The sequence below is a fragment of the Lynx rufus genome, unplaced genomic scaffold, assembly GCF_022079265.1.
Source record: "Lynx rufus isolate CCGP_SWC_20201006 ecotype Redwood Valley unplaced genomic scaffold, mLynRuf1.p SCAF_12, whole genome shotgun sequence".
NCBI classification, from domain to species: Eukaryota; Metazoa; Chordata; class Mammalia; order Carnivora; family Felidae; genus Lynx; species Lynx rufus.
The window spans coordinates 2,697,931-2,723,794 of NW_025814826.1; the positions used below are offsets into that span (position 1 = coordinate 2,697,931).

Here is a 25,864-nt window from a genome sequence, read left to right on the forward strand (position 1 = left end):
TGCAAAAAACAAAAAAACACTGACAAAACAACACTATTTGATGATGAAAACCTCAGCAAACTAAGAACAGAAAGGAACTTTGTCAATATGATAAAGGGACGTTTATGTAAATGTCCCACAGCTAACATAGTACTCAATGGTGAAAGATGAAAATGTTCCCCTTAAGATCAGGAACAAGAGAAGGATGCTCATTATTCAACATTATACTGGATGTTCTAGCCAGAGTAATTAGGTAAGAAAAAAGAAATAAAAACACTCAAATTGCAAAAGAAGTTAAACTATATCTATTATCAGAGCACATGATCCTATGTAGAGAAAATCCCCCAAATATTCATATTGATATTATTCACATTTCCTTATAATAGCACAGATGTCTTCTTTTATTTCCTGGTTTCCAAACCAAATATCTTTATTCAGCAAAAACCATAGGGTTGAAGTTTGGAGATGAGGTATGGGTTAGACATGTAGTCTCCTGTGTGTAATGAGGTCCTTTACCATCCTCAGTGGTTGTGCAAGTGTCTCTGAATACTACACACAGTAACTTTTTAGCACATTCTCATGGGTTCAGATATAATTTGAAGCAGACAGCTATGAAACTGGACTCATCTTGCAACAATGAACTTTTACTGATATGAAAGTAGTCCTTAAAAAACAGAATTTCTCATAACATGGGAATCTAGTTAATGAGTATATCTCACATCATCAGGACTCAAGCAAATATTATGGTTAATTAGTTGTTACAGAAAACAATATATTAGAATCAACTCAACACCAAGGTAGGTTTGTTTTGGTTGTTTTTGTGCTGAGCAAAAAATATTTACTAGATCAGGTGTATACTGGATTTTTCACACACGTGATCACTTATTTTTCTTTAGAGATGAAATTTCTTTAGTTGAACCTGACACCATTTGTTGAAAACATAATGGTTTATTAAAAAAAATTTTTTTTTAATGTTTATTTATTTTTGAGACAGGCAGAGACAGAGCGTGAGCAGGGGAGGGGAAGAGAGACAGGGAGACAGAATCCAAAGCAGGCTCCAGGCTCTGAGCTGTCAGCGCAGAGCCCTACGTGGGGCTCAAACTCACAAACCGAGAGATCATGCCCTGAGCCGAAGTTGGATGCTCAACTGACTGAGCCACCCAGGTGCCCCCATAATGGTTTATTTTTAATGACGTTAATGCATTCAACCTGTGTTTATCAGAATGACTTTGTCAAGTACATTTTATACATGAACATGTTGTTTTTGAAACTGCCTGAGAGCTATATATATAGCTATATAACAAGAGTTTCCAAATATAAATGTTTAAAGAAATAGTAAAAAGCTCAGAGCCAACCTGAAAACAGTTCAGGGGTTTGCCGGATTAGAGGAGGGGCAGTGATTCTATGAAGGAAAGAAAGCCATTTTTGTTTCATAATTTGATCTTGCTGTTTTAAAATGCATGTTCCCGGGGCGCCTGGGTGGCTCAGTCGGTTAAGCTTCTGACTTTGGCTCAGGTCGTGATCTCTCAGTTTGTGAGTTCAAGCCCCGCATTGAGCTTTGTGCTGAGAGCTCAGAGCTTGAAGCTTGCTTCAGATTCTGTGTCTCCCTCCCTCTCTCTCTCTCTCTCTCTCTCTCTGCCCCTCCCCTACTCATGCTCTCTCTCTCTGTCTCTCTCAAAGATAAATAAACATTAAAAAAACTTTATAAAAAAAAATAAATAAAATAAAATGCATGTTCCCTGGGGTGCCTGGGTGGCTCAGTCGGTTGAGCGTCCGACTTCAGCTCGAGTCATGATCTCACAGTCCGTGAGTTCAAGGCCCGAGTCGGGCTCTGTGCTGACAGCTCAGAGCCTAGAGCTGCTTTGGATTCTGTGTCTCTCTCTCTCCCTGCCCCTCCCCTGCTCATACTCTGTCTCTCTCTCTCAAAAATAAATAAACATTAAAAAATTTTTTAAAAAATAAATAAAATGCATGTTTTCTCTCCAAATAAGGAATTCATTTCCAATAGGGATTTCTTTTTTCCCCTACAACTGAAATGCTCTGTGCTACCCCATCATCACACTTGCAATTTCTGAAGCTACTGGATGCAAAGCACATTCATCTATCTTCCTGTTGTGGATCAGGGTAGCAAAAGTGAGTGCTAAGACCAATGTTTTTCTCTCTCCTAAATACTTTCTCTTCTAGAGAACAATTCTATCATAAAATGTCTAAGTTAGAAGAGAATAAAATGAGAAAAAAAACTAGAAAAATATCGTAAAATATCAAATGAAATCATTTCTAAATATTATAAGCCATACCATTCCTTATTATTCCTGTATTGCTAATATAATGTAACATCGTATCATAAAATCTTAGTGATGAAGTCTTCTGGGTGTTACTTCCAATGCGCCAAATTACTAACGACAACACTGCATGGGATGTTCATACTTAAACCATTTATTAAGATAGCTGGTTTATCTAAGTCATAGCACTTGTAATATGCTATATTCTTGATTTAATACTTATACAAGCTTAGATATATTTTTCTATTATAATTCTAATCGTTGTTTATAATCTAATCATTCATTTATACCAATATTCACTTATTCATCATGATCTTGATTAAACTCCTGCTATGAGGCTTTACCACTAAATAGATTTCTTTAGTGCATCAGGAAAATCAGCACATTGATTGCTGTAGGTGAGAGTTGAGATTCTTTAAACACTTTCATGCTTTTTATCCACTGACTCCCATAGTCTTCACATCCAGGGCTCCCATCCTATCCAAGTTCTGCCAAGGATATTGGGGTCTGTTGCTTGGTCAATCAAGCACTTCACTTGAGCCTCTTCTGACAGTCCACTCTCTGGTTGCTGGGCACGGATGTTGTGATCTTTGTTCCCTCGTGCTACAGCCACATAATCTGCAAAGGCAAGTACGTTCTCATGGCCCAGGAGGAGCTCATCACTGGAAAAAAGATTAAACAAACTCAAAATCATGAACCATGCATTATTTTTCCTTTGTTGCCTGCATTCCTAGCTATCCTATCCAAACGTTTCCTCTCATCACTTATAGAACATTTTCTGTGGTTTATGATCTTGAAATCAAGAGACTGGATTTGTAGGAACACAGAACACAAATAATGTTGCTATTAACATTTGTCTACAGGTGCCTGGCTGGCTCAGTTGGTAGGGCACGTGACTCCTGATCTCAGGGTCATGAGTTTGAGTCTCATGTTGGGCACAGAGATTATTTAAAAAAAAAATAAACAAAGCTCATCTACTAAAAAATCCTAAAAGAAATAAATATATATCTATATATGTAAACATCTGACTGCAAGTTTCTGTGTAAATGTATACTTTCATTTCTCTTTGGTGTGTGCATAAGACTGGACTGGAATTACAAGCCCAAATGGTGATTCTATATTTAACTTGCTGAGGAAATGCCAGACTGTTCATAGCAGCTGCACCGTTTACCATTCCCATCAGCAACATACAAGGGCTCCAAATTCTCCACGTTTCCCAACGCAGGTTATATTCCACTTTTTTATTAGAGCCATTCTAGTTGGTCTGAAGTGGTACCTCACCTGCATTTCCCTCATAACTAATAATGTCAGGCATCGTTCCATATGCTTATTGGCCATTTGTACACCTTCTTTACAGAAATGCCTGCTCAAATCCTTTGGTCATTTTTTAAAGGGGGTTATTTGTCTTTTTATTAAGTTGTAAGAGTTTTTTTTAATGTATTCTAGATACAAGTCCTGTATCAGCTGTGACTTTCAAATACTTCCTCCCATTCTGTGGGTTGTCTTTTTACTTTACTTTCTTGATGGTATCCTGTGAAGCACAAAACTTAAATTCTGATATGAATTTACCTATTTTTTTTCTTTTTTTGCTGTGCTTTTTGGTGTTATACTTAAGAATGACAAAAGTCATTGCCAAATCAGGTCATGAAGATCTACCCCTGTGCTTCTGAGTCTTTTATAGTTTTAGCTCTTACATTTAGGTCTCTGATCTATTGTACATTGATTTTTGTGTATCGTGTGGGATAGGGATCAACTTTTGTTCCTCTGCCAGAGCCATTCGTTGGAAAGACCACTGGTACCCCTGTCAAAAAAACAACTGACCACAGACTGCCAGCTACTATTACTTAATTGTAAAGTCCAACTTTTATCCCTCTTGTGAAACATCTCTATAAATTTCTATTTGCTTTAGACCTCAATAAGAAAAATTTTCTTTTACGTTTATTTGAGACAGAGAGAGAGAGAGAGAGAGAGAGAGAGAGCACGCATGCACGTGTGACTGGGGAGGGGCAGAGAGGAGAGAATCCCAAACAGGCTTCGAGCTGTCAGTGCAGAGCCTGATGCACTCACGAACCATGAGATCATGACTGGAGACAAAATCAAGAGTTGGATGCTTAAGTGAGCCACCCAGGCGTCCCAACAAGAAAATTTTTGAAGCTAACCTAAAGGCTAACTCGTTTTGGATTCTTGCCAACAATGTGGATTCTCCACATCTGTGTGCTGTGCCAACCCAGATCATATTTTCTCCTAAAAAGGACAAAAGCAATTTTAAAATCTAAATCTCCTCTTACATACCAATATTATTGTAATGCCTAAAAATGCTCCTGCTGTTCTTCACATTGGTACTGGTTATTCCAGGCACCGACTTGAAGCCTGAAGACTGTGCCAAGAGGGCAGAGGCCAAGTACACAGGCTTCAGAGATACAGACCCTGCCCAGCCTTGCAGAAGTTCACCTCCTTAAGCCATGCTTTTTTCATAAAGCCATGCTTTATATGTTAGTCATTCTTTAGTAAATAGTAGCATGTTGGTGTTTTGTTCACAAATAACCATCTTACCAAGTAATAACTGCCGGATTAGCACCTGCTAACTTTCTCTTAGCATAATGTATTTTCTGGCGGGGATACCAATTCTTTTCAGTTACGTTTACTTCTTGAATCCATGATCCTCCTTTTTTTAGCATTTTCTGTTCAAAATTCTAAAGGAAAAGAACATGATGTTCTCTGCTTATTATAACAGTATATATGATCACATTAAAACACTGAACCAGTAATGATTTTAAAATAAATATCTATAACTAGGGGGAGCTTTATAACTTTTTATACACATTCTAATAGTAGTAATACACATAACAGGGACAATGACATCCCTATCAAGGATGCCATCACTAAGCTTCATTCTTTTGGGGCTTACTATTTATGAAAGCATCATGTATCTTTATAATCAAGGAAGACTTCACATGAAACAGATTTTAAGCTAAAAGTTGTCTCAGAAATCAGACCTAAATCACCAATAGGTCTACATTAACTCCTCATTAGAAATATACTCATTTGAAACAACAGTTTTCTCCAAATGAAGATTATGTCTCTTATCTGGTTTACAGGTCAACTGACCCCAAATGTTAACTTTAAGAAATACTGCACAAAACAATGTAAATATTTTAATAAACAAAATTGGATACATTTCCAACATATGACAGATGCCAGATCAGTCACTGGTATGTTGTAATGAAAGTAAAAAGAACAAATAACCCTACTTTCCAGTCGAAGGAAGGTTCCTTTACAAACACGTCCATGGTGTTGATAAGCAGGTCTGAGTGTGAGCGGAAGGCTCTCAGTGCATGCACCATGACACTGCACATAACGCCTGCTTCTTTCATTGGTAACATCAGATTGATAAATTGGCGAGTCAGACGAAAAGGCATCAACTCAGGGACAGGCAGAAACTAAGGAGGGAAAACCATGGACAAGAAGGAGGACATATGAACTAGAAACCTCAGGGAAAAGGCACAGAGCATCTTCTCATAGTTATTGTTCACAGTGAGTGAGAAATGATATCGGCTGCACAGATGTGAACCCACTGCGCCCAAGAGTACCCAACACAATCATCTTTGCACAAACCTGTGTGTGTGTGTAGGACCACACAGCCTGCAGAGATTTATAAGTGCAGCTGAAAATATTCAGGGTTTAATGTCAGAGAAAAGATTTGTATCACATCTTGTGCAAGACATTTTGATTATGGGGCTTCATAAAACCTTATAGTCTTCCCTTTTAATAGGAACACATTTTATTCTTGGCTCTAGTTATATAACTCATCACACCTTTTTGTTGTTTATATTCTTTTTTCTTTTCAAATTTTTATTTAAATTCTAGTTGGTTAATATAGAGTACAATATTGGTTTCAGGAGTAGAATTTAGTGATTCATCACTTATATACAACACCCAATGCTCATAACAAATGCCCTCCCATCTAGCCCATCTCTCACCCACCTCCTTCCATCAACCCTCAATTTGTTCTGTCTTTTAGAGTCTCTTATGGTTTGCTTCCCTCTTTATTTTCCCCCTCGCATATGTTCATCTGTTTTATTTCTTAAATTCCACAAATGAGCATCATCATACCTTCTATAACCTGTCTGAACAAGGCCAAAACAAAGTTGAGATTATCCTTTATTCTGCAAGAATGTCAAATTTAATGACCATGACAAATCAATCTAATTGATTTAAAATCTATCCATTTCCAGAAGGTCCTAGGACTATGGTTCTAAATCAGGCAAGAACAATGAGAGCAAAGTGAGCATACCTGAGTAGCTGATCCAAATGCATGTCCAAAGTCGATTCCAATCATTTCGCCTGTCTCCATGCTTACCATGAAATTGTTCAGATGTCTGTCTCCAATGCCCAGAATCCAGTGGCTAATGCACAGAAGAGCATGAGAGCTGGCAAAGTGGGAGCGGAGTGCCAGGAAGGCCTCAGGGCCCGTGCTCATCTTCAGAAAGGCCCGCCTGGGGGAGGGAGACATGATCTCTGTAGTCTCTGCTACACCACCAGCTAGTTTGTAAAGTCAGAAGGATACTCACTTTAAGAGATCAGCTGGCACTTTACTTTCCCTTCTTCTAAAAGATGTGACTGTTTCAGTACGACTAGCTGCCCTATGATTTAATAATAGGAAATACCTAATTAGAACAAATTCCTATGACTTGGAATTTAAAATTTGAAATAATTTACACTGAAGCTCAAATATCAAACAGCTAGATTTTGATGATCTCTCGGAAGCAAAACATTCTAAGAAACAAAAGTAAATGCACAACTTTGAGAAGAATGAACTAGTCACTAAAAAGGAAAATCAAAACAAAACTTACTTAAACATTGACACGTAAGCGCCCACATCATGTTTCCCAGACATCTTTGCCAGCCATTCTCTATATTCATGTGGTGGTGCTCTGGGATCACTAACAAGTAGGAAAAAGGGAACCAGCAGCAGGAAGATATTTAGCATTGTAAATTCAGAGGCAAAGATCACCAAGAATTAATTGAAAAATAGTGAAAAGGCAGGGAAATAAATATGACTTTCAATCACATTTAATATTAACACTGAACCCATGTTACTCTGGATCTAGAATCTCAATATATTGTCATTTATTCTTAGTTACTCTGAAAGAGACAAAAGCTATTTCCTATGCAAAAATTCAGGCACAAAGTGATCAGATACAATAAGTTTCCCACCTCACATAGAGAGGAACAAGATGAATTAAATGTAAGTGCTAATGATCCAGGCATACAGTTCTAAAAATCTGGTAGTGGAAGAGAGCCTTAACAATAAGGCTCTTTTTGGCTTGCCACACTCTTTTGTCGCCATTTCCAGTATGCAGATACAAACAAAATCAATATTAAATACAATAAGGTATTTTATTTTTTTATTATTATTATTATTTTTAAATGTTTATTTATTTTTAAGAGACAGAGAGACAGAGTGCAAGCAGGGAAGAGGCAGAGAGAGAGAGGGAGATACTGAATCTGAAGCAGGCTCCAAGCTCTGACCTGTCAGCACAGAGCCCGATGTGGGGCTCGAACCCACCAGCTGTGAGATCATGACCTGAGCCAAAGTCGGACGCTTAACCGACTGAGCCACCCAGGTGCCCCCCCTCTTTTTTAATGTTTATTTTTGAGAGAGAAAGACAGAGTGTGAGCTGGGGAGGGGCAAAGAGAGACAGAGACACAGAATCTGAAGCAGGCTCCAGGCTCTGCCCTGTCAGCACAGAGCTGGACATGGACCTCAAACCCATGAACTGTGAGATCATGACCTGAGTCAAAGTCGGATACTTTACCGACTGAGCCACCCAGGTGCCCCAATACGGTATTTTGTTAAATGACAATGGTTTTGAATTGAATTTACAAAGCTGTTTTCAGTAATGTTTCACAGGCAAAACGCCGTATTGGGCTGTTGGAAACATGTTTTTTGCACGTTCAGTCACTTTGGGGTTGTGTCAAAAGCTTCTGAAGATAGAAGTATATCATATGTTACTTAGAAGTTCAATCACTTAAGGTGAATCTTTTCTGAGTTACTACTAAGTTAATTTCACAACAGAGCTCTCCATTTCAATCTAAATTCTCTCCTAGTTTCAAATGGGATGTTTAGGCCAGGAAACGGCAACATATAAATTAAGAAAAAAAATAGCAACGATTTTACTAGTAGAGGGCGGAAGCGCCTTGTTTTACAAAGGCAGTGGGAGGCGCGCCTGGGTGGCTCAGTCAGTTAAGCATCCAACTTCGGCTCAGGTCATGATCTCATGGTCCCTGGGTTTGAGCCCTGTGTTGGGCTCTTGCTGACAGCTCAGAGCCTGGAGCCTGCTTCAGACTCTGTGTCTCCCTTTCTTTGCTCCTCCCTTGCTTATGCTCTTTCAAAAATAAACATCAAAAACATTTTTTTAAAAAGGTAGCAGGAAGGAATTTTATATACTTCTTTATATATACTTCTTTATATATATACTTTTATATACTTCTAAAGTATACTTTATATACTTCAAATATATATATATATATACACACAAATATATATATACAAATATATATATATAATATTCAAATATATATATACACATTTGAAGAGTACTTTAAACTCCATTGACACCTATGTTTACCTTATGTATTTTACATTACTATCCCATCTTAGAAATGGAGGCATGGGACCAAGGGAAAGGCAAGTCACTTTTTCAAGAGTCCTACTACGTGTTAGGACCACTGTCAGTTGGCACTGGAGTGAGATGTGGGCTGCCTGACCCCGGAAAGTACTGTCCATCAGTTTCCCTGTCTCCCAGGGAAGGCAGAAACAACTATGGGCAAAGGACTCAAATGACTGGAATTAAAAGTTCGTGAACAAAGCCTATGTAACAACAGCAAGAGTATGAATAAGAATATGCTTAATTGCACAGAAATCATTTCTGACTGATGAGAATATTGCTCCTATGTAAATACTTTCAGGACAGAAAAGGGTATAATGAAGAGAAATGGCCCAGATTTATGGCTGTTTCCTCTTCCTTCATCATACAGCTAGTTACCAAAACTTGTCAACTCCTTCAAAATGTCTTTCAATGTGGTCCTTTTTATTCTTCACAGAAATAAAAACACCCAATCCTTTGTGATTAAAAAACATGTGTTCATTGTAGGCAATTTGGAAAATATGAAAGGATAAAGAAAAATAAAAAGCACCAGTATCATAACCTAGAATTACTCACTAATAATTCTAGCTAGCACACTTGCATGCTGGGCAGCCTAGGACTAGTTACATAACCTCTCTGGGCCTCAACATCCTTATCTGAACAGAGGTGTTAACAAAAACTTGTAGGTTTTTGTAAGAAAGAAATGACTTCATTCACATTAAGAACTTAGAATAGTGCCTAGAATGCAGAAAATTTTTAATTAAATGTTAGCTGCTAATCTTATTATTTACTTTATTTCCTTCGAGTTTTTTGTTGTTGTTTGCAAAGCTAATACCTCGGTTCACTGTGGTAAAACGCACACAACTACTGTTTGGAACCCTCTACTCCCTTTAGTTTATTCACCCAGCCAGAGGCAGAGTAAACAACTGGCCAAGGTATGGCTCAGAGGCCCAGTTGAAAAGGTGCCCAGGGGCACCTGGGTGGCTCAGTGGGTTAAGTGTCCGACTCTTGATTTTGGTTCAGGTCATGATCTCACAGTTTGTGAGCTCAAGCCCCGCACTGGGCTCTGTGCTGACAGAGCAGAGCCTGCTTGGGATTCTCTCTCTCCCTCTCTCTCTCTGCCCCTCCCCTGCTCTCACTCTATCTCTCTCTCAAAAAAATTAATTAAACAAAAAAAATCAAATAAATAAATAAGGGGGCCCAGAAATGACACTGGAAACACGAGGTAGAGGAAACGTGATCTAAAACAACGTTACTCCGAGGTATTATGACTGGGGAGTAACAGGCTTGCAGGACATAAGTACCCAGGGAAGGGCTGAAGAAGGAGGATTGGGGCTCTAAGTCACCTTGTATAAGCTGCTTTCTCCTCTTGTGACATGTGACTCAAAAGAAGGTCCTTCAAGGTAAAAGTATTTTCAATCCACTCAATTAGTCCTAATCTGAAAAGGAGAATGAACAGTTTATGAGCACAAACCCAAACTGTTCTTTCTAGCCCTGCAGAAGGAAAAGCAGGTTTCTTCACGTCAGTTCTTCACTTACCGTCTCCACATTAAGTCTGAAAAGCAGAGGTTTACAAGTGCTTATTATTCTGTTTAGCTCTTTGTGAACGCTAAGTAAAACACTGGATTGTCAGGTGACTTTCAAGCCCAGCTCTGTAACCTTAAATGGGGATTGGGCTGAGTGCCAAATTCCCATTCATGTAAGTCTGCTCTAGAATGACCATGTGCATTGGTCTCACCTGGAGGTCATGGGTATGACACGGTAGGTCTTCAGCTGCATGTTTCTCTGGCTACAGGCGGCATCCTGAGAAAGGAGGACATTCATGACCTCGAAGAGCTGCTCAATCCGCTGGTCCTGGCGCAGGTCTTCGCCCCCCTTGACAAGGAAGGGGTACTCTTTCTCATCATGGCCTCGGATGATGATGCGCTTTGGTTTTCTGATAGAAGCCATTACTTTTACCTTTAAGATGTATTAAAATATTTTAGGTGCCGTCTAAAAAACTGACAAAAAAACCGATCATATTATCAAAAGAGGAAAAGTAAGGCTGGTTGGTACTCATTCCTCAAAAAGAGACCTCTCTTTGAAGACAGAGTCAAGCGACAGAAAAATAACAGAATCTAGGACCAGCAAAAGATGTGTTACCTGTTCAAGCCCTAATGCTGTGCCTCCGGAAACTTCATATTCCTTGCTACATTTAATTGCTTATAAATGTGGATATCCTTAATAATGAGCAACATATATACATGTTAACTTCCTAAAATTACTTAACCTAACCCCACATATATTTTATAGAAGATACATACATACACATGCATACACACAGTTTACGTTTTGAGTTTGTTACATTCTTAAATATGACAGATGTTGACACATCAAAACATTATATTAAGAAATTCAGTAGACTGTTGGGAAGGCGAGGAGAGAATATGGCGGCATAGGAGGACGCTGGGCTCACCATGTCCTGCTGATCACTTAGATTCCACCCACATCTGCCTAAATAACCCAGAAAACCGCCAGAAGACTAGCAGAGCGGAGTCTCCGGAGCCAGGCGCAGACGAGACGCCCACGGAAGAGGGTAGGAAGGGCGGAGAGGCGGTGCTCGCTCCACGGACTGGCGGGAGGGAGCCGGGGCGGAGGGGCAGCCCGCCGGCCAAGCAGAGACCCCGAGTCTGGCTGGCAAAAGTGGAAGGGCCGGACGGAGTGTGTTCCAACAGCAAGAGGGACTTGACATCTGGAAGGTTATAAGCTAACAGCTCTGCTCGGAGAACGGGAGGGCTGGAGGACAACGGGAGGGAGAGTTGTTGAGCCCCAGACGACAGAGCTCAGCTTGGCGGGGAACAAAGGCGCTCGCCAGCGCCATCTCCCTCACCCATCCCCCAGCCAAAATCCCAAAGGGAACCAGTTCCTGCCAGGGAACTTGCTTGCACCGCACAAACGCCCAACGCTGTGCTTCTGCGGATCCATCCCTCTGGAGGGTCTGACTCCCTCCCGGTGCCGCAGGGCCCCTCCCAAAACAGATCTCTGAAGGAAAGCGAGCTGAGCCTCCCCCTCCCGCCCCTGCGCACCTTGCCGATCCACCCCAGCTAAAACGCCAGATCACCAGCACCACAAGCCTGGCAGTGTGCAAGTAGCCCAGATGGGCCACGCCACCCCACAGTGAATCCCGCCCCTAGGAGAGGGGAAAAGAAGGCACACACCAGTCGGACTGTGGCCCCAGTAGTGGGCTGGGGACAGACATCGGGTCTGACTGCGGCCCCACCCACCAAGGTAAGTTATTCAAGATAGCACAGGGGAAGTGCCCCACAGTTCTGCACCACTCCAGGGACTATCCAAAATGACGAAACGGAAGAATTCCCCTCAAAAGAATCTCCAGTAAATAACGACAGCTAATGAACTGATCAAAAAGGATTTAAACAATATAACAGAAAGTGAATTTAGAATAATAGTCATAAAATTAATCGCTGGGCTTGAAAACAGTATAAAGGACAGCACAGAATCTATTGCTACGGAGATCAAGGGACTAAGGAACAGCGAGGAGGAGCTAAAAAATGCTATAAATGAGCTGCAAAATAAAATGGAGACCACCACGGCTCAGATTGAAGAGGCAGAGGACAGAATAGGGGAACTAGAAGATAAAATTATGGAAAAAGAAGAAGCTGAGAAAAAGAGATAAAAAAAATCCAGGGGTATTAAGGGAAAATTAGAGAACTAAGTGATGCACTAAAGAGAAATAATCTATGCATAATTGGTATCCCAGAGGAGGAAGAGAGAGGGAAAGGTGCTGAAGGTGTACCTGAAGAAATAATAGCTGAGAAGTTCCCTGATCTGGGGAAGGAAAAAGGCACTGAAATCCAAGAGGCACAGAGAACTCCCTTCAGACGTCACTTGAATCAATCTTCTGCACGACATATCATAGGGAAACTGGCAAAATACAAGGATAAAGAGAAAATTCTGAAAGCAGCTAGGGATAAACGTGCTCTAACATATAAAGGGAGACCGATAAGACTCATGACGGATCTCTCTACTGAAACTTGGCAGGCCAGAAAGGAATGGCAGGAAATCTTCAATGTGATGAACAGAAAAAATATGCAGCCGAGAATCCTTTATCCAGCAAGTCTGTCATTTAGAATAGAAGGAGAGATAAAGGTCTTCCCAAACAAACAAAAACTGAAGGAATCTGTCACCACTAAACCAGCCCTACAAGAGATCCTAAGGGGGACCCTGTGAGACAAAGTACCAGAGACATCACTACAAGCATAAAACATACAGACATCACAATGACTAAACCCGTATCTTTCTATAATAACACTGAATGTAAATGGACTAAATGGGCCAACCAAAAGACACAGGGTATCAGAATGGATAAAAAAACAAGACCCATCTATTTGCTGTCTACAAGAGACTCATTTTAGACCTGAGGACACCTTCAGATTGAGAGTGAGGGAACGGAGAACTATTTATCATGCCACTGGAAGTCAAAAGAAAGCTGGAGTAGCCATACTTATATCAGACAAACTAGACTTTAAATTAAAGGCTGTAACAAGAGATGAAGAAGGGCATTATATAATAATTACAGGGTCTATCCATCAGGAAGAGCTAACAATTATAAATGTCTATGCGCCGAACACAAGAGCCACCAAATATATAAACCAATTACTCACAAACATAAGCAACCTTATTGATAAGAATGTGGTAATTGCAGGGGACTTTAACACCCCACTTACAGAAATGGATAGATCATCTAGACACACGGTCAATAAAGAAACAAGGGCCCTGAATGAGACATTGGATCAGATGGACTTGACAGATATATTTAGAACTCTGCATCCCAAAGCAACAGAATATACTTTCTTCTCGAGTGCACATGGAACATTCTCCAAGATACATCACATACTGGGTCACAAAACAGCCCTTCATAAGTATACAAGAACTGAGATAATACCATGCACACTTTCTGACCACAATGCTATGAAGCTTGAAATCAACCACAGGAAAAGGTCTGGAAAACCTCCAAAAGCATGGAGGTTAAAGAACACCCTACTAAATAATGAGTGGGTCAACCAGGCGATTAGAGAAGGAATTAAAAAATATATGGAAACAAACGAAAATGAAAATACAACAATCCAAACGCTTTGGGACGCAGCAAAGGCAGTCCTGAGAGGAAAATACACTGCAATCCAGGCCTATCTCAAGAAACAAGAAAAATCCCAAATACAAAATCTAACAGCACACCTAAAGGAAATAGAAGCAGAACAGCAAAGGCGGCCTAAACCCAGCAGAAGAAAAGAAATAATAAAGATCAGAGCAGAAATAAACAATACAGAATCTAAAAAAACTGTAGAGTAGACCAACGAAACCAAGAGTTGGTTTTTTGAAAAAATAAACAAAATTGATAAACCTCTAGCCAGGCTTCTCAAAAAGAAAAGGGAGATGACCCAAATAGATAAAATCATGAATGAAAATGGAATTATTACAACCAATCCCTCAGACATACAAGCAATTATCAGGGAATACTATGAAAAATTATATGCCACTGGACAACCTGGAAGAAATGGACAAATTCCTAAACACCCACACACTTCCAAAACTCAATCAGGAGGAAACAGAAAGCTTGAACAGATCCATAACCAGAGAAGAAATTGAATCGGTCATCAAAAATCTCCCAACAAATAAGAGTCCAGGACCAGATGGCTTCCCAGGGGAGTTCTACCAGACGTTTAAAGCAGAGATAATACCTATCCTTCTCAAGCTATTCCAAAAAATAGAAAGGGAAGGAAAACTTCCAGACTCATTCTATGAAGCCAGTATTACTTTGATTCCTAAACCAGACAGAGACCCAGCAAAAAAAAGAGAACTACAGGCCAATATCCCTGATGAATATGGATGCAAAAATTCTCAATAAGCTACTAGCAAATCGAATTCAACAACATACAAAAAGAATTATTCACCATGATCAAGTGGGATTCATTCCTGGACTGCAGGGCTGGTTCAACATTTGCAAATCAATCAATGTGATACATCACATTAATAAAAGAAAAGATAAGAACTATATGATCATGTCAATTGATGCAGAAAAAGCATTTGACAAAATTCAGCATCCTTTCTTAATAAAAACCCTCGAGGAAGTCGGGATAGAAGGAACATACTTAAAGATCATAAAAGTCATTTATGAAAAGCCCACAGTTAATATCATCCTCAATGGGGAAAAACTGAGAGCTTTTTCCCTGAGACCAGGAACACGACAGGGATGTCCACTCTCACCACTGTTGTTTAAGATAGTGCTGCAAGTTCTAGCATCAGCAATCAGACAACAAAAGGAAATCAAAGGCATCAAAATTGGCAAATTTTGCTTTCACTTTTTGCAGATGATATGATATTATACATGGAAAATCCGATAGACTCCACCAAAAGTCTGCTAGAACTGATACATGAATTCAGCAAAGTCGCAGGATACAAAATCAATGTACAGAAATCAGTTGCATTCTTATACACTAATAATGAAGCAACAGAAAGACAAATAAAGAAACTGATCCCATTCACAATTGCATTGCACCAAGAAGCATAAAATACCTAGGGATAAATCTAACCAAAGATGTAAAAGATCTGTATGCTGAAAACTATAGAAAGCTTATGAAGGAAATTGAAGAAGATACAAAGAAATGGAAAAACATTCCGTGCTCATGGATTGGAAGAATAAATATTGTCAAAATGTCAATACTACCCAAAGCTACATATCCAATGCAATCACAATCAAAATTGCACCAGCATTCTTCTTAAGACTAGAACAAGCAATCCTAAAATTCATACGGAACCACAAAAGGCCCCGAATAGCCAAAGTAATTTTGAAGAAGACCAAAGCGGGAGGCATCACAATCCCAGACTTTAGCCTCTACTACAAAGCTGTAATCATCAAGACAGCATGGTGTTGGCACAAAAACAGACACACAGAGCAATGGAATAGAATAGAAACCCCAGAACTAGACCCACAAACGTATGGCCAACTAATCTTTGACAAAGCAGGAAAGAACATCCAATGGAAAAAAGACAGTCTCTTCAACAAATGGTGCTGGCGCCAGTCAGAGTGGCCAAAATGAACAAATCAGGAGACTACAGATGCTGGAGAGGATGTGGAGAAACGGGAACCCTCTTGCATTGTTGGTGGGAATGCAAATTGGTGCAGCCACTCTGGAAAACAGTGTGGAGGTTCCTCAGAAAATTAAAAATAGACGTACCCTATGACCCAGCAGTAGCACTGCTAGGAATTTACCCAAGGGATACAGGAGTACTGATGCATAGGGGCACCTGTACCCCAATGTTTATAGCAGCACTCTCAACAACAGCCAAATTGTGGAAAGAGCCTAAATGTCCATCAACCGATGAATGGATAAAGAAATTGTGGTTTATATACACAATGGAGTACTACGTGGCAATGAGAAAGAATGAAATCTGGCCCTTTGTAGCAACGTGGATGGAACTGGAGAGTGTGATGCTAAGTGAAATAAGCCATACAGAGAAAGACAGATACCATATGGTTTCACTCTTATGTGGATCCTGAGAAACTTAACAGGAACCCATGGGGGAGGGGAAGGAAAAAAAAAGAGGTTGGAGTGGGAGAGAGCCAAAGCATCAGAGACTCTTAAAAACTGAGAACAAACTGAGGGTTGATGGGGGGTGGGAGGGAGGGGAGGGTGGGTGACGGGTATTGAGGAGGGCACCTTTTGGGATGAGCACTGGGTGTTGTATGGAAACCAATTTCACAATAAATTTCATATATTGAAAAAAAAAAAGAAATTCAGCAAATAATAGGATCAATAATAGGATCAGAAAACTGCATTTGAAACCAAGGTGGGAAACTGTCTTTGTTTGGTAAAGACAAATACATCATTCTCATACCTGAAGAACTAAATACCACACTTGCAATCCACACACCGGTACCTACCCGCTCATCAAACCCGGTGATTCGTGCATGGTATTCTGGCACTGGCTTTCCTTTGCCATCATACTGACCTAAGACAAACCGTAGAAGCTTTCTTTAGGTACAGTTTGTTACAGAACCCTGTATTTTAACACATACCTGTTGATCTAATTTTAAAAAGTTATGCAATAAAATTTTTTACTGCAAGTTGTCATTTAAAAAAATCTTTTTAAAAATAATGCTATTATTTTTCAATTTGACTAATGGAAGTTAGCTTCCTAATTAATGGAGTAGACTCCTAATTCAAAGTAATTATAGCTTCTCCTAATGACAAAAAAGTATGGCAAAATTTTAAATTCTTAATAAATTTATTAAATTCTTTAAAAAAAAAAGGTAACTATCAAGATCCCAATATTACTATTTTAGAAATCAAAAGTCCTTGCTACTCTACTATTCTCCTTAGAGTCCAGTTTTGTCACCCTAAGGGTTAACTCACCAGGGATCTCCAGCTCATTTCTCAAGAATTCTACTTTGAAATCACTCATCCAGGGTGAACATTCTTTCAGATTCCCAGGTGGCTTTGAGTCTCTGCACATTTTAGATAGTAGTGAGTTGGTAATGTCGGTGAAGTCACGGAGTTTCATTCCAGGTAGCTTAGAACCTCCTTTTCCAAAGTATTTATCAAATTCTTTTCCAAAAGCCTGAAATTAATAATAATTTACCTTAAATATTAATGTTTAGTTTAAACTTTGAGGAAGGTTCTAGGCTTATGTTTATAACAAGTATCCAATTATTTAGGCTTTTTTTCTGTTTTTAAGGTTTATAGTTTTGCTTTCCTTGAATGTTTCAATACTCTAAACATGAGAAGCCTGTCTTTTGTTTGTTTCTTTGTGTTCCTTTGAAAAGACAGAAAGGCGTCAGTGGGGACTTACAGTCATAAATTCTAATCATAAATTCTAATAAGGGCTTAAAAACCTTTCAACCTCTTTGTGTTCATTATCTAGTTACTGGTCTACATCGTTATGACAAGAAGAATACTTAGGAATGAGGTACTGAGGTGCCTGGGTGGCTCAGTTGGTTAAGCGCCAGACTTCAGCTCAGATCACGATCTCACAGCTCATGAGTTTGAGCCCCGCATCAGGCTATGTGCTGACAGCTCAGAGCCTGGAGCCTGCTTCCAATTCTGTCTCCCTCTCCCACTGTCCCTCCCCCACCCACACTCTGTCTCTCTCTCTCAAAAATAAATAAATATTTTTAAAAATGAAGGAATGAGGTACTAAATAGAGTAATTCAATCAAAATGAAAAGCCCATGATTCTTCATCACAGCTGAAGAACAAAATATAAAAATACTCCTTTCCTTAATAAGGGTTTTTCAAGCCATTATTCTGGATCATAAACCAGTACAAACATTTAGATAATTTATATTTCTAAAAGCAATAATTGTAAGTCCTTTATCTTGGAACTAACAAATATTTCTTTGTATTAGTCTCTAATTGTATAGTCTATATTTTTGATATAAAAGAAAAAAAACAAAAACAAAACTCAAGAGAATCATTAATAGTGACTTAATAACAGTCATCAAGATTTACCTACTCGTCTTTAATTAGAAATTTTTTACAAAATTTCCAACTCACCCCAAAACACAAATCTGGTATAAATGAAATATTTGCTCTATTTTAAGACAATCCACTATAGTAAAATTGACATCTATAAAACAAACTTATTCTTTAATCTGTAAATAGATTAAAAGTATAGAAACAATCTGCAATTCTTAGAATACATGGAAAGATTACGTATTTCCCAAACATAATCAGTACCAGCAACATATGTGAATGGCATAATGCCCTCTGAAGTGAAATTCTGTTTTGACAGATCATTATTTTAATCAATTAATGCAAATCGTATGCTGATTTGGTATGAAGCATAAAGTTCTAGACTGGTTTTCCAAGGCACTAGAAATCAACCTCAAAACAAGTATCATGCCTGGTAGGAACGATCGAGGTTCGTTTCTGCCGCTATGACACGCTCCCTCGGTTAGAGTTGGCAGAAGCTGTGCTCAGCAGCAGCTGGGAAGAAGTGGTCCACCCTAACAGGTTTCCAGGGTAAAGCCTTCCCAGCACGCAGGGAAAAGTGGCCATGAATTCAAGGGATAACACACAGTCTTCACTGGGGACACAGGTGATAAACAGGGTCAGACATTCTCACACTGAGGAGACAGACAGGCAGCAAACGGGGGTGAGGGCAGGGGTCACAGCACCCTGAGAGCAGGGCAGATGGGGGAAGGCTGCAGAAGAACGGTACTGCTGAAACGAAGTCTCCTCCCAGGTGATGGATTGGTTCCACTACGCTGGGGGACCTGGTGTCAGTTGCCATTCTGCCATTCTCTCCATTTGACACTGGGCGAGTCTCTGTTTTTCAGATCTAGCTTCTCTGTGTAGAACAAGGCATGAAAAACTACAGTCTGCAAGTCAAAGCCCACTGCCTGTTTTCATAAACAAAATTTTATTGGGATCCTGTCAACGATATCCATTCACTTACACACCGTCTAGGGCTGCTTTTATACTAGGGTGGCAGATCTGAGTGCTTGGAACATGAGTCTGGAATGGCCTGAAAGCGGAAAATCTGGACCTTTACAGAAAATGCATGCAGACTACTGGTTTAAGACAAAACCAACACAAATACTTTTCCAAATCTAGGATTCTACAATTCTATAAATTTCATTAATGCTAGTACACTGATTTTAAGTAAAGTATGTATACTTTCTGTTATGAGGCCCTTGCATATTCAGCACTGTGAGACAGACTTCATACAATGTGGAGCCTAATATATGTCATAATATGGAATATAGAGAAGTTAGGGTTTTACCTTCACTTTCAGGATACATCCCTGGTCACATTCAGGCAACAGATAGTCCTGTACGTTCCCACATTCATACCATTAACTAAAACTACCCTAAGTAGGAAGTACCCACCAAAATCTATCTCTACTTACCAAAACTATATCAATTATTCATCTAATTCAAGATGCCAGTTTCATGTCAGGCAGTATTTAGTAGGCGGAAAGAAAAATCCCTGTCCACAAGTCTAAATCAGGAGGCATAAATTAAAGAAAGAATTAAATATGGTTTCCCACTCCTGAGGATCTCCCCAGAAGAACCCATACACAGATACTCACAGCAGCAGTATTTATAACAGCTAAGACGTGGAAATACTCCAAATGTGCATCAGCTGACAAAAGGATAAAGAAAATGTGGCAGGCCCTAACAGTGGAATAGCATACAGCAATAAAAAGGAATGAAGTCCTGACACATGCTGTAGCACGGATGAACTCTGAAAACATTATGCTGAGTGAAGGAAGCCAGTCACATACTGTAAGATTCCATTTATACAAAATGTCCAAAAGAGGCAATCCACAGAAACCGAAGGCACTTCGGTGGTTGCCTGGGAGTGGAAGCAGCGGGTGGGGGTGGGGGATTGGGAGCACCTGCTAACAGGTATGGGCTTTCTTTTTGGGGTGATGAAAATGTTCAAAAATGTGGTGATATTTACACAATTCTGAGTATAACAGAACTACAGTATTGTACCCTTTTGCTTTTTAAAGTTTATTTATTTCTTTTGAGAGACAGAGCGTGCATGAGAGCTGGGGAGGGGCAGAGAGAGAGAGGGAGAAAGAGAGAATCTCAGGCAATCTCCACAACGTCAGCGTGGAGCCTGATGGGGGGCTCGAACTCACAAACCATGAGATCATGACCGGAGTTGAAGTCAGATGCTTAACCGACCGAACCACCCAGGTGCCCCTTCAGTATTATACACTTTAAATAGATGGATTATAGGGTGTGTGAATTATATCTTAATAAAGCAGTTACTTAAAAAAACACTAGGGGTGCCTCAGTTGGTTAAACATCTGGCTCTTGGTTTCAGCTCAGGTCGTGATCTTGCAGTTTCATCGGTTCGAGTCCCTCATTGGGCTATATGCTGACAGTGCGGAGCCTGCTTATGATATTCTCTCTCTCTCTCTCTCTCTCTCTGTCCCTTACCCACTAATGCTGTCTCTCTCTCAAAATAAACTTTAAAAAAAATGTCATAAATAAATAAATAAATTAAATAAATAAATAAATAAATAAACAAATAAATAAAAAATAAAAAGATTCTCCTTTGCACTAGAGACTGAAACTGAGAACTCTGGCAGTATGAGTCCCAGGACTTCTCCACATGCTTTTAAAGTTTACTAAACAAAGGTAATTTGACCAAAGTTACAACAAAAATCAGTGTGATTAATGCTAACAAAGGTGTACATAAGGTGCGTTACACAACAGAGAAGGAATATCTAATTCTTGTCCGGGAAGGAGGTTCAGGGAAGGCTCTACAGAAGAAATGATGCATACGTCAAGTCTCAAAAGTGAGTTCTCCAGATGGACAAGGGAGAGAAGGTAAACCCACTTAGAGGGAACAACAAGCACAAGGCATGGCAGTATGAAATCTCCAAGTTTCATTTTGATCTCCACTGGCTCCCGGGAGCTTTTCCTGAACTGAAGGGCAACTTTAGAAACAGCTCTCATGTATCCACACTTGTCCTCAAGCCACAGTTCTTTATATACTGTATTTGTCAGCCAATCCCTTTGAATTCAGGAACTGGGTCTGTCTTCTCTTTGTATGTCCTGTAGCACTCAGGAGTATGCCTTGGACAGATATTAAGTGCTCAAAATCGTTATGAACTATAAAATGCAAATATTTTCTTGATCCAACATACACATCATTATGAAAATTATAATTACTAAACTACACACAACCTTCAAATCTAAAAATCTGAGCATGAAGAAAATAATGGAATAAAAACTCCATGGTTTTTCTATTGCCTCACCTGCCACCATCTGACATAAATACATGTATCACTATCTCACAGAAAGTATCAGATCTAAAGAAAAGGTTACAAACTCAACAGACATTTTAAAACCAGAATTATTAACAAGCCAGCAAATGTACAAACTAATCTTCACAATGGTTCCATTATCATAAAAGCAGACTACCCATACCTGAATGAACCTCTTTCTGAAAGCTCCAAGGCCTGGAACCTCTGGGTCTCCCAAGGCTGCATACATTCTTTCATACATCTTTTCAATGTGTTTTTTATTAACAGGGGTTTTTGCTAGTTCAACCTTGATATCATCAGTCCAGTCCTGTGCAGGGGAAAAAATAAAAAAAAAAAAGGGAAAAATCAAGTTGACTACAAGTAGATTTTATCCAAATTCTATGTTTTATGAACTGGAAGCTATTACATTACCTTAAAGAGCATTTCAGGATTAGAGAGCTGCTCTAGGGCACTAATAAAATCTTGAATCACTCCTCCTTGATCCAACTTAATTTTAATCCTATAAAACAATTACCAAGTTTAGGTAATCAAACATCTTCCAAAGATCAAAGCCTATGGTTTTTGTATATGACAATTACTTATATTTATATATAAAACTATACACACACACACACACACACAAATAGTCTAGGGAAGGAGCAATTTTAAAATTCTGTTCAATATTAGATGAAGAACAAAGTATGTATTCCATCAAGAAGTGAGGTTCTTGGGGTGCCTGGGTGGCGCAGTCGGTTAAGCGTCCGACTTCAGCCAGGTCACGATCTCGCGGTCCGTGAGTTCGAGCCCCGCGTCAGGCTCTGGGCGGATGGCTCAGAGCCTGGAGCCTGTTTCCGATTCTGTGTCTCCCTCTCTCTCTGCCCCTCCCCCGTTCATGCTCTGTCTCTCTCTGTCGCAAAAATAAATAAACGTTGAAAAAAAAAAAATTTAATAAGAAGTGAGGTTCTTTTTCTTTTTTTTTAATTTTCTTTTTTTAAATTTACATCCAAATTAGTTAGCATATAGGCCAACAATGATTTCAGGAGTAGATTTCTTAATGCCCCTTACCCATTTAGCCTATCCACCCTCCCACAACCCCTCCAGTAACCCTCTGTTTGTTCTCCATATTTAAGGGTCTCTTATGTTTTGTCCCCCTCCCTGTTTTTATATTAGTTTTGCTTTCCTTGCCTTATGTTCATCTGTTTTGCATCTTAAAGTCCTCATGTGAGTGAAGTCATGTGATATGTCTTTTGCTGAGTAATTTCGCTTAGCATAATACCCACTAATTCCATCCATGTAGTTGCAAATTGCAAGATTTCATTCATTTTGCTTGCTGAGTAATACTCCATTGTATATATACACCACATCTTCTTTATCCATTCATCCATCGATGGACATCTGGGCTCTTTCCATGCTTTGGCTATTGTTGACAGAGCTTCTATAAACATGGGGGTGCATCTGCCCCTTTGACACAGCACACCTGTATCCCTTGGATAAATATCTAGTAGTGCAATTGCTGGGTCATAGGGTAGTTCTATTTTTAATTTTTTGAGGAACCAACATACTGTTTTCCAGAGTTGGCCGCACCAATTTGCATTCCCACCAACAAAGGAAAAGAGATCCTCTTTCTCCGCATCTTCCTCGCCAGCATCTGTTGTTGCCTGAGTTGTTCATGTTAGCCATTCTGACAGGTGTGAGGTGGTATCTCATTGTGGTTTTGGTGTGTATTTCCCTGATGATGAGTGATGTTGAGCATTTTTTCATGTGTCGGTTGGCCATCTGGATGTTTTCTTTGAAGAAGTGTCTATTCACATCTTTTGCCCATTTCTGCACTGGATTATTTGTTTTTTGAGTGTTGAGTCTGAAAAGTTCTTTATAGATTTTGGATACTAACCCTTTATCTGATACATCATTCGCAAATATCTTCTCCCATTCTGTCGGCTGCCTTTTAGTTTTGCTGATTGTTTCCTTCACTGAGCAGAAGCTTTTTTTGTTGACGAGGTCCCAGTAGTTCATTTTTGCTTTTGTTTCCCTTGCCTCTGGAGATGTATTGAGTAAGATGTTGCTGCGGCCAAGATCAAAGAGGTTTTAGCCTGCTTTCTCCTTGAGGATTTTGATGGCTTCCTGTCTTACATTGATGTGTTTCATCCATTTTGAGTTTACTTTTGTGTATGGTGTAAGAAAAGTGGTCCAGTTTCATTCTTCTGCATGTCGCTGTCCAGTTTTCCCAGCACCACTTGCTGAAGAGACTGTCTTTATTCCATTGGATATTCTTTTCTGCTTTGTCAAAGATTAGTTGGACATACGTTTGTGGGTCCATTTCTGGGTTCTCTATTCTGTCCCATTGATCTGAGTGTCTGTTTTTGTGCCAAGAAATGAGGTTCTTAGATAAGGTAAAAGCAAATATCCTTGCCAATGATGCTGACATTTTGATGCACATAATCTGATACATATAGTTTCTGAAGTTATATTATAAAAGAAAAGGCCACATTCTCAACGCACTTTCAAACCTTTCTCTTTTCTTTCTTTCAAAAAAAATGAATTATGTTGCAGTAGACTGTGTTGAGAGACAGGTAGGGGGGTGGTAGGCAGGGCACCAGCAGTGGCAAATGGGATATGCACAGCCAACCCATCCACAAATCATGACAAAAGCTGTATCTTACTCTTGTCTTCTCAGAAACAAACACTCTAAATAATGAAACAAATGAGGTCATGACAAAAAAAAAAGCTCGTAACAGAGAATGTCAACTAGAACACCATTCCTTTTCCAAGTTTCCCTGTAAAAGTAATACACTATTGCTAGTTATATCAACAGTCTCCACTTATAAATCAAATGGAAAAATGAAAAGGATGACACTTCAGGCAGTCTACTGAATCTTCGAATTAAAGAATAATTTCAGTAACTGATTTCAAAAAGTATCTCATCTAGTCTCAACCAACAAATTACTGTCAACTATTACTATTATAAGGACAGAATGTCTCATGAATAAAATTCTAAGATGAAGCATATTTTATTTTTTTAAGTTTATTTATTTTGAGAGACAGTGTATGTACATGCACAGGAGGGGTAGAGAGAGAGAGAGAGACAGAGTCCCAAACAGGCTCTGAATTATTGGTGCAGAGCCCAATGCAGGGCTTGAACTCATGAAACGTGAGATCAGACCCGAGCTGAAATCAAGAGTCGGATGCTTAACTGACTGAGCCAGCTAAGGTACCCCAAAGATGAAATTTATTTTAAAAAAGGAAAGGGGCACCTGGGTGGCTCAGTTGGTTAGGTGTCCGACTTTGGCTCAGATCATGATCTCACAGTTCGTGGGTTCAAGCCCTGTGTCAGGCTCAGTGCAGACAGCCCAGAGCCTGAAGCCTACTTCAGATTCTGTGTCTCCCACTCTCTCTGTCCTACCCCACTGACGCTCTGTCTCCCTCTCTCTCAAAAATAAATAAACATTAAAAGAAAGGAATTTGGGGGCACCTGGCTGACTCAGTCAGTAGAGCATGCGACTGTGCATTGTAAATTTGAGCCCCATACTGGGCACAGAGTGCACTTAAAAATTAAAAAAGGAAAGAGGGACGCCTGAGTGGCTCAGTTGGTTAAGCTTCTGACTCTTGATTTTGGCTCAGGTCATGATCCCATGGGTTCATGAGTTTAACCCCACATTGGGCTCTACTTTGACAACGTGGAGCCTGCTTGGGATTCTCTCTCTCCCTCTCTCTGCCATCCCACCACCTCTACCCCTGACTCAAGCACGCTGTCTCTCAAAAGAAATAAATAAAATTTGGGGCGCCTGGGTGGCTCAGTCGGTTAAGTGTCTGACTTCGGCTCAGGTCATGATCCCACAGTTTGTGGGTTCGAGCCCCTCATCGGGCTCTGTGTTCACAGCTCAGAGCCTGGAGCCTGCTTCGGATTCTGTGTCTCCCTCTCTCTCTGCCCCTCCCCACTCATGCTCTGTCTCTGTCTCTCAAAAATAAATAAATATTGAAAAAAAAAATTAAAAAAAAAGAAAATTAAAAAAAAACGAAAGAAATTCTGTAACAACATACCAGGAGTAGGTACATTCAACAAATAGATGTCTAAGATTTTCTATTCTCCAAGGAGGCTCTAATTAATTTGAAGACAAACATAAGCTTCCGTGTGTTCGTTTTTTTTTTTTTTTTTTTACATAAGCTGTACACCCAAGATCAAGAGTCACAT

At 39.6% G+C, this 25,864-nt stretch overlaps 1 protein-coding gene and 1 non-coding gene across 2 annotated transcripts in view; one reads left to right on the forward strand and one right to left on the reverse strand.

The window, feature by feature from the left end:
- Positions 1–2,394: 2,394 nt before the first annotated feature.
- The window catches only part of PRKDC (protein kinase, DNA-activated, catalytic subunit), a 205,897-nt gene continuing 182,427 nt past the window's right edge, over positions 2,395–25,864 (reverse strand). The window contains exons 75-86 of the mRNA XM_047073912.1: positions 22,108–22,195; positions 21,860–22,003; positions 17,323–17,527; positions 16,851–16,918; positions 10,650–10,870; positions 10,258–10,350; positions 7,115–7,204; positions 6,833–6,904; positions 6,556–6,757; positions 5,513–5,701; positions 4,815–4,954; positions 2,395–2,923 (exon numbers count right to left, since the gene is read on the reverse strand). Of these exons, the coding sequence (XP_046929868.1) occupies positions 2,719–2,923; positions 4,815–4,954; positions 5,513–5,701; positions 6,556–6,757; positions 6,833–6,904; positions 7,115–7,204; positions 10,258–10,350; positions 10,650–10,870; positions 16,851–16,918; positions 17,323–17,527; positions 21,860–22,003; positions 22,108–22,195 (1,717 nt within the window). The 3' untranslated portion in view covers positions 2,395–2,718. The remainder of the gene's footprint in view (positions 2,924–4,814; positions 4,955–5,512; positions 5,702–6,555; positions 6,758–6,832; positions 6,905–7,114; positions 7,205–10,257; positions 10,351–10,649; positions 10,871–16,850; positions 16,919–17,322; positions 17,528–21,859; positions 22,004–22,107; positions 22,196–25,864) is intronic.
- Positions 3,127–3,199, forward strand: TRNAR-CCU (transfer RNA arginine (anticodon CCU)). Its single transcript has one exon. It is a non-coding gene; the product is annotated as a tRNA-Arg (tRNA).